The sequence below is a fragment of the Typopeltis vanoorti genome, chromosome 4 (assembly GCF_054136105.1).
Source record: "Typopeltis vanoorti isolate ZY-2024b chromosome 4, IOZ_Tvanoo_1.0, whole genome shotgun sequence".
Classification (NCBI taxonomy): Eukaryota; Metazoa; Arthropoda; class Arachnida; order Uropygi; family Thelyphonidae; genus Typopeltis; species Typopeltis vanoorti.
This window is the reverse complement of record NC_143552.1, coordinates 74001736-74017468: the sequence shown is the minus strand read 5'-3', so window position 1 is coordinate 74017468 and position 15733 is coordinate 74001736. Positions and strand designations below refer to the sequence as shown.

At 31.5% G+C, this 15733-nt stretch overlaps 1 protein-coding gene across 1 annotated transcript in view; it reads right to left on the bottom strand.

Annotated features, from left to right (window-relative positions):
- Positions 1 to 15733, bottom strand: part of LOC150107418 (gamma-aminobutyric acid receptor subunit beta-like) — a 53323-nt gene that overhangs the window by 19840 nt on the left and 17750 nt on the right. Inside the window, exons 3-4 of the mRNA XM_090391844.1 lie at positions 3396 to 3463; positions 2940 to 3160 (exon numbers count right to left, since the gene is read on the bottom strand). Coding sequence (XP_090247970.1) covers positions 2940 to 3160; positions 3396 to 3463 — 289 coding nt within the window. The remainder of the gene's footprint in view (positions 1 to 2939; positions 3161 to 3395; positions 3464 to 15733) is intronic.

Sequence of the window (15733 nt, the reverse complement as noted above, 5' to 3'; positions counted from 1 at the left end):
ACACAAAATACTCACACCAAAACATTTATGTCAGTATGCAGCTTTGCTAAAACATTATTTCGATGCCAACTACAGGACAGTCAGAAATACATACCGTATAACAAGACCTCAGACTACTAATTATATCACATATAAATAAAATAATCACTACGGAGAGGCCACACTAAACTTCTACATCCCAGACATGATAAACAAATTACCTTTTGAATACAGAAACCTTACAAACTAAAATAGCCTGAAAAAAAGCTCTAAGGACATACTATGAACAAGAACCACGCACCCAAAATACCAACAAACTTAATGAAACACAATATATTCGTTCAGGCTTCCAGTTCAGCGACGCATCAATACATTGCAAGTTATTGTGTGTGTGTGTGTGTGTGTGTGTGTGTGTGTGTGTGTGTGTGTGTGTGTGTGTGTGTGTGTGTGTGTGTGTGTGTGTGTGTGTGTGTGTGTGTGTGTGTGTGTGTGTGTGTGTGTGTGTGTGCGCGCGCGTGTGTGCGTGCGTGAATTTCTCAATCAACGGCTGAAAATCAAACCTATTAAACATCGGTTCGATTTCGTAACTGCCCAACAGAGCAAACAAACCAATAAATAATAAATAACTGGTGTCATCCTCAGATAAGCTTTCAAATAAGCTTCGATGATGAAAGTTGAGAAATTGCATCTCATCCAAGATTTAAAAAAAAAAAAAAAACCAAACCCATATATCACATTTCAATGCTGTAGTTACAGCGCTTAAATATACTAAAAAAAAAAAAAAATCAAAATTGTATATATATATATATATATACATATGTAATGTGTGTGCGTGTGTGTATATATATATATATATGTATATGTATATATGTGTATATATATATATATATATACGTATATATGTACATATATACGTATATATATATATATAACTCGTTGTTAAATGAATAATTAATTAATTAATGTGCTAATTATATTAATTAACAAGTACAAAAAACGGAAAAAGTTTTTAAGAAATTCACTGTAAAAAAATATTATGTACATTTACATTTAAAAAAAAAATCACTGTACTCTACATTTTATACTGAACAAAAAAATGTAATAGTATGCTTTATTGTATATATGTAAATGTTCTGTATGATGATAAAGAAAATGTTATTATAGTTTTTTTAATTATTATTTTACCCCCCCCCCGAAAAAAAATTAATGCATTATACAGGAAAAAAAGAAATGAAAGGGAAAAAAATCTGTACGAATTTCATTGTTACAAAAAAAAAAAAAGAAATAAACCCGTTGTAAATAGGTTATCACAATATTAATCATAATTTTAATAATAAAAAAGGATTGATTTTTTTTTAAAGAAAAATATGTAATCAAGTATGTATCATATGTAATCAAATGCATGTAATGTATGTATCATAGGTAATTAAAAAATATTATTATTATTATTATTATTATTATTATTATTATTATTATTATTATTATTATTATTATTATTATTATTATTATTATTATTATTATTATTATTATTATCGTTAACAGTGACAAACAGAGTGATAAATTTCATATTCATGTTTAATGTGAAAATCAAAACAATAAACAATATTTAAAAAATAACTCCAATAAAACAGTTATACCCCAAATTGTATGAGCAATATTTCTGATCGAAATATTATTTAAAATCAGTCGAATCATAATATAATTATTATTATTATAAATACCTCCCACGCAGTTTATCATACTGTGCCTTAAATATATAATATATGTTAAAAATAAAATAAACTTGAAATATTTGAAAAAGAAACTGTCACAAAAATATTCGAGATGTTTTAATTGAAATGCATAAATATGATAATTGAAAGAAAAGAGAGTATGTGTGAAAGAGATGTCTTATTTGGTACACAATTTTGTAACAAAGAAAAAAAAATCAAATTTGATAACTTGAAATAGCTTTAAATATGCTTCGATTGACCCTATAAATCTTATTGATTTTGGATACTGACATATCAACTTACTTTTTTTTTCCTTACACTAATTTCAACCAAATAGCGTACAGTTATTCAAAGAAAAATTTTAATATATCTACAAAATGTGTTTGAATTAAGAGAAGTCACTGTCGACTCTCTCTCTCTCTCTCTCTCTCTCTCTCTCTCTGTATGTATGTGTGTGTGTGTGTGAGAGAGAGAGAGAGAGAGAGAGAGAGAGAGTTTCCCCTTGTCTCAAAGATAAGCTTCGTTAGCATTTTTTTCCAAACATGCGAATACTGCGAACCAAATATCCTATTTGAACACTAGAAGAAAATAGAAAATATTTCATCTCATGCCATGTTTTCTGTTCAAGAAGGAAACCACAAGACTAAAGATCCAAACATATAGTAGACCAATTACTGCTGCAACCTAAAATGTAGTTATTTAAACTGTTTATTAATTTCTGTCTTCATATTGTTATAGCGTGTAGTTATTCTATTTTGTGAAATAACTACACGTTATAAGAATATAAGAATTTTATTCCATCGTCATTTAATCATTGAAAACAATAATTTTGCTTAGTTTACCACTTCCAGGAAGATTAGAATAGTGAGAGTTAGAGCTCCTACAGATTACACTCGTTTTAACTCTACTTTTAACATATATTATAAATTTACACAATTTAGTGTGAAAGATGCGGTATTTATTTATATTTAGAAACACGGGAGATGGCAATTATTCCAAGTGGAAATTATCTATGTGAATTCATCACATACTAGTGGATATACTATATACTGAGTTAATATTATAATTAGCAAACCTAAGCGAATAATCAAAAATTCATCAATTTAAAATTTATTTAATTAATCGATTTAACTTTTGATTAAAACCATATCGCCTACCTTCAACAAAGACGTTGAACTTAGGCGATATAGTTTTCATATTTATTATTGAGATGGAACGAACAGTTAACGATTCCAACCGTACGCTTACCTCATACCATATGATATTGAGCCATCTGATCGAAGACGAACCATTTTATTCTTTTCGGTCACTTCATGTAAGAAAGAATTCTTATCGTTGGCAAAGAAAGTATCTGGAACCCAAATTTTTTCGGCAAAATCTCCAGAAAGAGTTAATTCGTAGTTATCAGTGCTGAAGATTAATCTTTCGTCTTTCCAATATTGATTCAGGTATAACGTGAGGGTATAATCCTGCACGAGAAATACACAAAAACAGAAAAACATGTTTCTGGATATTTAAGATGCTGTAGAATACATTTACTTCAAATAGCACTGTTAATGCAATTAGATGTTGAAGACATCAAAACAATAAAGAATATATATTCTGCAGACAAATACTGATAGAGAAAATATAAATGATAAGATTATAAAAAACATATTTTTTTCTATGATATAATTGCCAATTTAAACACTACGTGTTACTTACCATGTTCACTTCAGAGATGCTATCAAAGCTGGCAATCGCAAGATCCATGCCAATACGTAAAGGAGGACCTTGACATTACAACAACAACACATGTGAAGAACGAATCAAATGAGGTTCCGGAAAAAAAGAACAAGTTTTCGTTAGTTTTCTTACTAATAAATCTTTATCTTAAATGAATGTTAATACTATAATTCTCTCTCTCTTTCTCTCTCTATCTGTGTGTGTGTGTGTGTGTGTGTGTGTGTGTGTGTGTGTGTGTGTGTGTGTGTGTGTGTGTGTGTGTGTGTGTGTGTGTGTGTGTGTGTGTGTGTGTGTGTGTGTGTGTGTGTGTGTGTGTGTGTGTGTGTGTGTGTGTGTGTGTGTGTGTGTGTGTGTGTGTGTGTGTGTGTGTGTGTGAAGAACCAGTTAACAACAAGTGAAATAAAGCACTCTAATATTAATGAACTCATCTAACATGTCTTGAAATATCGGACTTTTGTCAAATGTCTTTAAAATTTCTAATTACAATAACTTGCCCTTCCCTGGTTACTGAAGAACCAAATCATCCCACCATTTGAAAATACAAAAAACACTAAAAAGTAATTGAAAATTGAGATTTGTTTCTAGACTATTACTCTTCATATAGGACATGTGCCTTTATTTACAAAGGATACATATGATAGATTAATGCTCTCATTAATTAAATGATTTTATCTATCCTATTTTAATAAAATACATCACCATACACACTCCATTAAAAAATTACAACTTAAAAAAATAAAACCCGTTACTTCAAGTTTATTTCAAGTTAGTCGAAAAACACCTTTTTATTCTCCTTTTCATCGGCATTTAATCACCTTGATTTCTACATAAAAGTGTCGTGGAAAGTGCTTGGGCTCAATAATCGCCACGCAGATGAATGCTGAGTTTGCACTAGGAATCTCTTTTATCAATCTGCATATCTTATAACTAGTGAGAGAGAAGTTTTAAGATAGTTTTCTTTCATACACAAAATTACGAAGAAGTAGATAACAGTTTTGATTTTAAATGTCGAGTTAATGATCTCATTTGCTTTTCTCGGTGCTGTCGATAGTTTAATGATGAGTGAAACATTCGCTGCTCACCAGGCTGGAAGCGGTAATCAATAAATAGAAAACGTTCTCGTAGTCTAGGAATTGAAGTTTGCCTTTTTATGATAGTTTGAGGAAAACGTATTATTCAGATGGGACTCCCATATTGATCATTATGTGACTTCAAACCAAAAGCCTTTTGGTATGAATAATCATCACCATAAACAAGATTGGATACTTTATTAATTAGCACAGTAAATGAGTTTAGTCATTATTATTCAATTTTGTTTAGCGAATAGCTTGAATAAAACTCTACCTTACACGAATATGCGTTGGGAAAGATGGTTGAAACCATTTAATTAAAAAAAAAACTAGAATGTTAATTTTAAACAACTATTCAGATACTTAGTACTTTCGAGTTTAAAATGTAATTTAAGTATTTTAATTAAAATAATTATATAAAAAAACACTACGTTGATTGTCAACACATAGCTTCGTGTTGACTTATTTGATGCTAAATCTTCGGTTTACCAAGGAATATTTATACGCCTTAATCTTCAACTGATTCTCTAGTCAGGAAAAAACTGACGATGTAACACACACTTCAGTAATATACAAGTACGTAATACAGTATTTAGGATTAGGAACGTTTTGAACTTGTGGAAATGCATTTCAACCAAGGCAATTGTGAGAAGTGCAAACTAGATGTCTCCTGGGCAATAGGGAGAGGTGAAGACCAACGCCTACAGATTTGAGTTAGATAAAAAAAGAGCTGCCTGATTCCTTTCAGTAATAAAAAATGCATTAGAAGATTTATATTTTTTTATCATTTTCACTATGAACATGATCATGATTAATATTTTCATGGAAATAACTATCATTAATTTAATTTATTTTTAAAATTGTCCAAATAATGTTCAGGTGGTTAAGTTAGGTGTTGTGTTGTTATGCTAATAGAAAATTCAGACGACAATAAGAAAGTAAAGTAAAATTAAAGTTTACAGTGAAGTCAATGTTGCACCTCCGGTTCTGATAAATATAAGGATCATATCAGTACACCTTTTCATTTTCTATATGCTTCGAAATAGCACTGTTTGAAATGACATAAAAGTGCGTGTAGAATAAGATTAGGATAAAGTCAAAGACGTTACAGTTTGCTCACTCATCCGTTTATAATTATACTCTTATTCTAGTATAATTAAACATGGAATGATTTAATGTGAAATAAGAACAAAAAAAAATTCGAAACTTTAAGGATCATGAATCTTCCTAATGATTAATTAGTGCGCATACATTGAACTGCACTATTCCTTCATCTGCGCATGTTTGTGGTCTCGAACCCAGTTAGTGAGAATGAATGAATGATCAGATAAAAAATATGGATAGACGGGATTGCAATGACGTAATTCTGCGTCACTGATGAGGTAATGTTGCCAATGAGTAATTATGAATTAATATAATTGTTATTTGTAAATTGTGTGCAGTGGCTTGATGTGAATGCTAAATCATGTCAGAAGCTACTTGAATGGCAAAGCACATAATTTCATTAAACCAGTTAGCTATAGCCTCTGTAATCAATGCCGCGTTGCTATGTGTCGAGATCAGATTCGATGTTAGTCAGTAAGTAGAATATCTGATGGAAGAAGAAAATATATGTTATAGAAGAAAATCTATTTTATAGCTCCAAAAGCGTTCAGAACACTACTGTAAGCAGATAAGAGCACTTCTATGATACAAAATCCAAAATTTAATAAAAAATATTTTATTAGATTTTGGAGTCTTACGCATCTAAAAATTTGTCAAACGTTTCTCATAAAGTAATCGCATAAAAAAATACATAAAAAAGAACAGATCTTAAAATGGCCTGTTATTTATTATCAGTTTAAAATCATTCTTCAGTCCATATTAATTTTATCCCAAACATTTCCTCACGCTATGCTAGACACTATTTATCAATTAAAACTAAAGTTAGTATGTGTAAATTCTCTTTTATTTACCATCCTTTGATATACTGTGTTCCACATAGCTACATACAATAACACGTTTATATTCTGAATCTGTGTTTCTTTGTTTGTTTAGTTATCTGTTACTTTCTAGATCTTTAATCTGAATAAGTTTGCCGGCAAAGGTTGGTCGATTGGTAGAGCCTCTGCTACTAATGGCTCAGTTAAGTAAGTTTGAGCGCGGTTGTAGTTGGAAGGGGGATAATCGTTCAATGCTGTTGGCACCCTCGATGAGTCTTTGGACTCCCTGGAGGTATCAAATAATAATAATAAGTACAACGAAACAATCTACCATCCTCCTGTATATACGACCCAAATTGTTGACAACACCCTTTAGTTCATCATAAAATTATCTCATCTAGGAATAAAAAATTAACATTTTTTTGGGAGGAGTGAGAGGGAGGGGGTAAAAGAATAGAAGGATGATCGCCTAAAATTCTAAGAATGAATGTATGTTCTCCTTTATTTTGAAAAAGTTCCAACGAATATATATTTATTAATGTGATTTCATCCCACAAAACGTTTTAAACCTATAATACATTAGTACTGCAGCTGGGCTAAATATTTTTCCTTACTTTTATTATCTTTAATAATTTTCTAGTGCTTCATTCATTTTCACCTAGTTAGGAACTTTGCCAAGTCCCTTCATGCCTTTAATAAGCATTGCGGTGATCTTACACCGCACGGTGAAACTCATCCCACCTAATGACAGTCACAAATATCATTGCCCACGGTGGGCAATGATATTTGTGACCACACTAGAACCCACAGCATGTTAGTTAGAAAGCAAATACGTTAACCACTCGCAAACCAGGCCGGCACACGTATATTTATTTTTACGATATGTGTTCGTGTATGTATGTATGAGCGCTGATCTTAACGATGTTACACAACAAAAGAATATTATTATTCTACGTGTAGAACATTAAAAATAAAATGCAAGCAGAACAAACTGTTCAACTGTACGGGTTGATTTTGAAGCGTTCAGTCAACACAGAGATAATCCATACCACGCCCAGAGGAATCATGTGATCACGTATTATAATTGTATGAGTTTGCATCTTCTAGACTTTCACTAATCTAACAATATATACAAATATTATTTATTATTAGTTAGTTAGTTTTCAACCTCTCTCTCTCTCTCTCTCTCTCTCTTTCCCCCGATCATAAATAGACACTTACGTGGCTTGAGAAATGAAATTTGCTCCATACCAATAGTAATTTACTACACCAATACACCACCCATAACAGTACATCTGTAAATTATTAGTTATTTTCTGTAACGAATACATTTATATTCATGACATTACGCAATGAGTTCGAAGAACAACTGTCATCATATACAATGCAAAGGTACATGTTTTTGTGAGCAAAATAATTCCTAGTTAGGAAGCAATTAACCAATGACTAAACAGACAATACATAGAATTTTGCTTATTAATTTTTCCTAACTTTTACATGGAATTTCCCAACAGATGAAAGGTATGTACAAGCAGATGACAGATGAGGGATCATGAACTGAACTAGCGAAAAAAACGTCTACTTGATGATTGGGTTTAGTAGGGTAGAAACAGTTTTATGCATAAATGGTGACCATAGTTTAATTGAAATAGTTTAACAAAAAAATAATAGTTTGACAGGAATAGTTTAAGAAAAAAGTAATAGTTTAACAGGAATAATTTGAAGAAAAAAAGTACAACAAAACTGCCATATTTTCTGACAGTCGTTTCGACAAAGATCGGAAACTAATAGCACATGAATGCCATGGATGGCATTCATGTGCTATTAGTATTAGTTAACCATGATCTCTAAGTAACGATAAACTCTGTTTCAGCAATCAAACTTGCTTTATGCCACTTTAGGCCTTAGGTAAGAAGGATAGTTGACTCACACAAAGAGATGAAAATCATTCACTGTCTAAAAGTATTCTCATACTTTTATTGCAGTAGCAGTAGGATTCTATTTCAATAAGACACAGAAGCTGACAACAAAGAAAAGACAGTATCCACTCAGTCAATCAGTCAATTTTTCTGTTTTCAATCATTAAAAAATAAGCTTTGATTTATTAAAATCAAAAATTTAATCGTTTTGTTTATTAACTGCCTACTGAGAGATATATTATGGAACATCCTCGACTTTTTTAAAGAACATTTAAAAAACAGGTGAAGATATACTTGCGAATCACATCTGTAGTAAGAGATGTAAATACAAAAATAAAGAATTTTATTTATATAAAAAAAACGTTTTTATAAATTTATTGTTTTTGTATAGAAATAGTAAATTATTTCATGGTCAGTATTGCAGGAAATTCAAGAATTTAAACAAGGGACACAAAATGCTAGAAACTGTTATTTAAGAATATTACATATTCTTCTGGGTAAAATGCTCCATCAGTTCTTTTCTGAACATCTTAATTCATCTTAAAAGAACAAACAAGATTTTCTTCATTTCGGATTGCAAATCAAAATTTTATAAAAGCAGCTTGCGTTTGTAATCTTAGTTCGTAATCTTATTTTCAAATAAACTATTGTTGTTACAACTTATTTCCTGTGGAATGATTTTTCAAATAGTAAATATGAAACTGGCGTAGGCTCAGTCTTTATTTCCTTACCGTTTTTGCTTCCAAAGAACGTCTAAAAATTAAAGCATCTCTTTATTTATTTCATTCATTTTAACACTTATGCCCAATACGCTCTCGCTCTCTCTCTCTCGCTCTCTCTCTCGTTAATTATTTCAAACGAATACAGTCTAAATTTTTAGACGGGAAAATATTTATTATTATCATTACTTGGCATCTTTCTTTAGTGTTTCCCATAATTCATCTCTCATCTCAGGAGACTACATTGCGCCGCTTCTGATTCGTCCATTCTTGTGAAAAGAAAGTCCAAATTTTATGGGGGGATGCTAATATTTTAAAACCGTAAGGGGGCGTATCATCATATTTCTGTTTGAGTTAATCTGAAATATAATCTACTCATTTTTATTATTATTAATCACTTCACTAGATTCTAAAACTATTCTTTTCTAGACGTGATTTAGTCCCTAAATTTGGGATGATATTTAGAAGTAAAAACAATTCATTATATCTTACTCATTTAAGAAATACAATGAATGAAAGCACTCCTGAAGAAGCGTCAAAAGTTCACTTAACCTGTAAATGAGTACGGACTCTGTTAAAAGCCTTTGATTAACTTCTATAAATCTATACAATATGTGACTATAATTCTAACACTTTTGTATCACAATGTTTAAAGTAAAACCTATGCATATTAGAAATTAAGTGTGATGACGATCTTCTACTAATTGCCTTCAGTCTCCCTCCAGTTGGGAAAAAGCTTTGATATTTTGAGTTGCTGGTTGCGTTAGTGCCAGAATCAACTAGGTCAATCACAGAAAGATGAAACTGAATGTCCTGTTGAAGAAGCGTGCAAAGAATGGTTAAAAGATAGGATACCTACTTCGGATATAAGTAGTTGTTCCAAAAACATCGCCATAAAATAAGAAGAAAAGCATTAGGGGTTAAATCGCAGATCCACTGTCCAGATAAATAAGAAATGAAATGTTCGGGTTGACAAATATTGAGGATAATATATCAGAACACAGAAAGATAAGTAAATAATTATTTATTGACTTATTGCTGATTTCGATGATGTTATAACCAGCATATTCACAGCACAAAAACACAGTTTGTCACGGTACGCGCGACTACAACAACAACGACATGTTTTAATAATAGGACTAGTTTGAAAAATCGTAGCAACAACCCAAAGACTAAAGTCCTAAATAAGCGCCCTCTATGTTAAAAAAACATTGTTGTTGTAGTCTCGCGTACTGTGACAAACTGTGCTTTTGTGCTGTGAAGATGGTTATAACACCAGCGAAATCAGCAATAAGTCAATAAATAATTATTTACTTATCTTTTCTGTGTTCTGATATATTACCGCTAAAATTAGTCAACATGTACGACAAACACATGAGCCTTTCTACATGTTCAATGGAATGTTCGGCTTTCTTACAATACTTTGTATTTCTAAAGCAAGCGATCATTGGGATGACTAACCCAAATATCTTATTCAGAGTGCATTTTAAAGAACGAAGTATAGTACAAATATTGATTTGTTAAATTAGTTAACGATTGTCTTTTTTTTACCAATGAAATAATTTTAGAGTAGCTCGTGTTTTTCTGCAAAATTATTAACAACCAATTGCGATGTCATAGATTTTTTCCTTGCAAATTATAGTTAACTCAATAAAAATCTCAAACAAATTTAAATAATCATGCTTAAAACATTCATCGATGATATAGACAGGTCATTTAAAGCTAGAAAAAGAATTTAAACGCAACTTTCATAAAGTGGGGTGGGAATTATTTCTGCTGAAGAACTGTCTCTCACCAGCTCACTCCATTCACCTTCAGACGTTCACTTTCTTCTGTTTGAGTTTCTAAAATATTTCCATGGATAGAGTTCATTTCAATCGAAATCAATAATTCACTCTCTTCTTAAATCTACTCTAAACTTCAGAAAAAAAATTCTTCGTCTGCATTAATTTCTTCTTCTATAACCCCTTTCGGAACAGTCTCCACTCCTATCTGTTTTCTAAGGAGTATAGCTCGTGTCCCCTCAAATCCAATGGAATGCATTTTTTTTACAACTTTCTACCCACTAGGGTAGTAATGTTTTAAATTTACAAGGAGGATAATTTAAAAATTCCAGACATAAATTAAATAGTTCACAGGACATTTGGTACGCACTTTTGGGTACGAAATATAATATACTACGCTCTTCAGTGGTATTTCTTCATTGCTAGTATACATTCCCTAGATTCAATATCTCCCCCACACATATACTTAAGATATTACTTTATGGAGGAATAATAGGTATGTCTAAAATAAATATCATATATTAAATATATTAATGCGAAATAGGAAATCAATAAAAAATCAGTATATATTTCATTCTTTTAAATCTGTTTTCAAAGCGTATGATCTATGAAGAAAACCATGATTTTATTAAAATTATTTTGCAAAATACGAGTTAAAAATGATAAAACTGGTGAGAAGAATAGCATCAGAGGAAAAGTATGAGTTTATTCATATCCAGAATATATAGTCAAAGATTTAGAACATATATTCTGTAATGCCAAGATTGTTTTTGCCAGATATGAAGACACGAATCCTGCAAAACTAGAACTATCGTAATGAAGATTGTATTTGTGTGTGTGTGTGTGTGTGTGTGTGTGTGTGTGTGTGTGTGTGTGTGTGTGTGTGTGTGTGTGTGTGTGTGTGTGTGTGTGTGTGTGTGTGTGTGTGTGTGTGTGTGTGTGTGTGTGTGTGTGTGTGTGTGTGTGTGTGCGTGTGTGTGTGTGTGTGTGTGTGCGTGTGCGTGCGTGCGTGCGTACGCGTGGTTAATTTTGCATTCTGACAACGCCACAGCATTGGTAATATAATGCTTAATAGGCAATGAGAGTTAGTATTTTTCCACACTTTTTTTATATTTATCTCTTTAATATTATTAATCATTAACGCACATTATTAGTTAAAAATTGTTATTACATTTTAAGAATTGCTACCGTTTTGGTATATGAAATATTTTATAGAATATTAATACACCTTTTCCTTCTATTCAACCTTCATGTAGGTAAATTATTGGAATATCGGCTTTAATAATAAGAATTTAGAAAAGTTTAACGTTTGAAACACTGACCATTTTAGTTGAATGATCAAACATAATCAGATTTGTTTTTTATATTTCATTTTGAATTCGCTGTCATTAATTAAAATTCAGATGGAAAGGAAGATTTACTAATTTGTTGCAGCTAAGGAGATATTTATATATATTGTTGGTAATTATTTATAAACATGAATATTATTTACTATGATGGAGTTTTCTTTATACAACTTGAAATGGATTGTGCCTATCGACTCGACTGTAAACGTTCTTAGGCTGGTTTATTTGTGTGTTTAGTGGAAGAAAAATTTCGGATAGGTAAATCAGAGGATGTAAGGGTGTCGATCATTCAGAGACGATTGACGAAGTTGGTTTCTGGTCTCTGAAATGTGGAGTATGAGACTAGATTGAGAGGATGCAAATTAGAGAGCCTAGTGGATAGAAGGAGGAGGAGGGGGTGAGGAGGTCATGATCGCGTCCACCTACTCCTTCTATCCACTTACGTCTACACATACTTAATTACAAAATTAATGTAGAGGAGATTTTTCATAAAATGTCTGGAGACAGGGAAAGAACAAGACAGATCATCCCTGGAAGCTCTATAAGGAGGGTTGAACAAGGGGATGAAGAGTAGATTTTTTTGCATGGACAGTGGTAAGTTATTGGATGCATTGCCTGGAAATGTGGTGAGTACAGAGACAGTGAATACATTTAAGTCGAGATATGATAGTTACGTATTTGTAAGTGGGACCTCTCGCGATGAGTCTCTTTACTCCATGGAGGTCTAATAATAACAATAATAAATACTTGCGACTGCAATCTGAAATCAGATCATTTAACTTCACTTACAGAGGCTAAATGTTCAATAGAGCACAAAAAAGCTACTATTTTCGTTCTGGTTTTTAATTTTTAATTAAATTTCTTTGACATTTTATGTAAGATTTTATGAAGGCCTATGGAAATATAGCAATTATGAATATCTTCACTTCTGAAGACCGCTTCTTGATTCTCATAACACATCATTTCCAGTACATTAATAATATCAAAAACTCTCTCACAAAGCCTTTTTAATATGAATTATTATATTATATCAAATATATATCTATTAGTATAAAATTTTCGATTTAATTCAAATTCGCAACGTGCAAAATCTGTTCAAAAACATCGACATTTATAAATGGTATAAATAACTTTGTGATTAAGTATTGAATATCTTAAGCACAAACAGTATGCTTTCTCTCCACTGTATATTATTTTTCGCAAACGGTTTACATTCTTCTCTTACATTAAATGTCAAGAATATCATATTTTCTTGGGTTACTAGGTCTGCATAGGAATTTGTTTTTCTTTTTTTATATTTTCCTTTTGATTAGATGAAACAAACTCTGTTTTCACGCCTGCAATTAAATTATATAAATGGATGGATAAGTCCAAGTAACAAAGACATTTTCAACTTCTTGGAAACGATTTTTGAAAGTTCTACAAGACACTTTAATGCTTGAAGTAATTAACGTAGACAAAAATGTTACAAATTGTACTTTAAATACAAAGTATATTTAAATACTGAGAGTTAGATAATACTGTAGCTTTGCTTAAAAGAACAATCACAGTTAATTACTAAAAGAAAGAGCCAAAGGGCTTCATTTCGGCGATATAAAATTACATAAACAAAGTGTATATTAAACCCAACATTATTTCAAAGCCAGATGTTTGCAGAAACTATGAAAGTTTCGTAAGTCGACCTCATAATTTACAAGAATACAATCCTCGCATCCCCAAGTTGCCTTAATATGGACTACTTAAAAGACATGGGCGCTGCCCAAGCGTCTGTATATTCGACTTTTATTAGTCCATTTGATAAAGGTTTCACCAGACATAGCTCAATTGTTCAATAATCGAAGTAGTGGTCCACCATGGGGGCAATTAAGCTAATCTGGACCACCTCAAGATATACTGAAGTATCCATTCCAAATCGGAATGCAGACCTTTGATGGGTTGTAGGGCAGATGTACTGTCCACTATACAATAAAGCATCCACAAATGTAGCAGAAATATTTCAGATAGTGTATGGTTTGATGATTTGACTTTCTTTCTGAGTTCACCTTCAGCAAAAACAGGATAGCAAAGCCATTAAAAATCATTTGCAGTCATAATAGAAGGATTATGTGTATTTTCTAAGAATATATATCTAGGGTACATTTTCTCAAAACATCGAACAACATACAGGTCTTTATTTCAGCGAGAGTACGCTGTGGATGTTGGTAGAACACATGTAGGCTTAAATTTTCTGTATCATCAAAAAGAGTTTGTGCTTTTCTTAAAAATTAAAATAATATTTCGCAAATCACAGAACGTTTTAAGTAATAAATATTGAATAAACTGTTTATCCTACTCCGATATCTTAAACAGATTGGTGAAAGTGTACAAGAATTAACAATAACTTTCTGTAAGAAGTTTTAACGGTGGATAATTTCTATTTTCAGAATATTGTTTCTGTCTATCATTCGGAGACTGATCATTGGTCGTAAGAATAAAAATATTTATTCCTAATCACAGGACTCGTACCAAGGAATTGGAATGGATTTCCAACATTTCTAAATTCTGTCTGTTACAAAGTCGTTCTATATATTTAGCCATATGATTTAGGGTATTATAATGTCTTCTTTAAATCTTGATTCGAAGTGTTACTTTTCCGACCGAGTTCTATACTAGTGTTTCTCAACAAACTCCTATCGTGAGTGGAATTCCATGTTAACGTAAATAAAGAAAGCTTATTTACTTTGACAAATTAATAATAATAATAAGGTTTGTGTTTAAATCATGTAAAATTAATCTCTGTTACTCATGTCCAGTATTTTGTTATTCATGCGATGAAGAACTAAATAATTTTTAGCTTTGGACTTTAGCTTAATTTTGAATAGAGAGAGAGAGTGACTTCGGTATCACGTATTATGGGGTCGTAACACGAATATTTCTCACTCGAATGTTAGGTGTGTATCACTTTCTCCTTCGATTATGTCATTTTGTAGAGATACGAACTGCGTTATTTGTTTGTGTTATTTAAAACAGGACATATTAAATAATTGATATTTCCATACAAAACTTGAAAGGTAAGTGTTACTATATACTCGTATTTATATCTTAAGTATTTATTTGTGTACTGTTTTGATATGAATGCATCTGTCCCTAGAATAAAAACAAATGCATCGATACTTATCCGCTTAGTAGTAAATTTGAAGATCCATGAACTTCATTTAATTTTTAACTACTTCCTTGTTACGAAATTAGTAGGTTGCTGTTCCAAGGCCTGGCATAAATTTTCACGCAGGCATTTATGATCAGTATACAAAGCAACAAATATACGTCCATATTATTCCATTACTATTATAGCAGATAATTTGTGTTAGTTTTTCGGACTCGACAATTAGAAATTTCATACGAAAAACCAAAGACAACATGGTCCCACATGCCAAATGTAAAATTATCTAAGATGCAGTCTACTCTGAAGTCCGCGCGGTTAGCCTAGTAGTTATGCGCTTCGCAACCAAAATATCCGCATGTCTGTGCTTAAATTCAGTCAACATGCAAGCTGACCTACGGTGTTGGGTCGACTACAT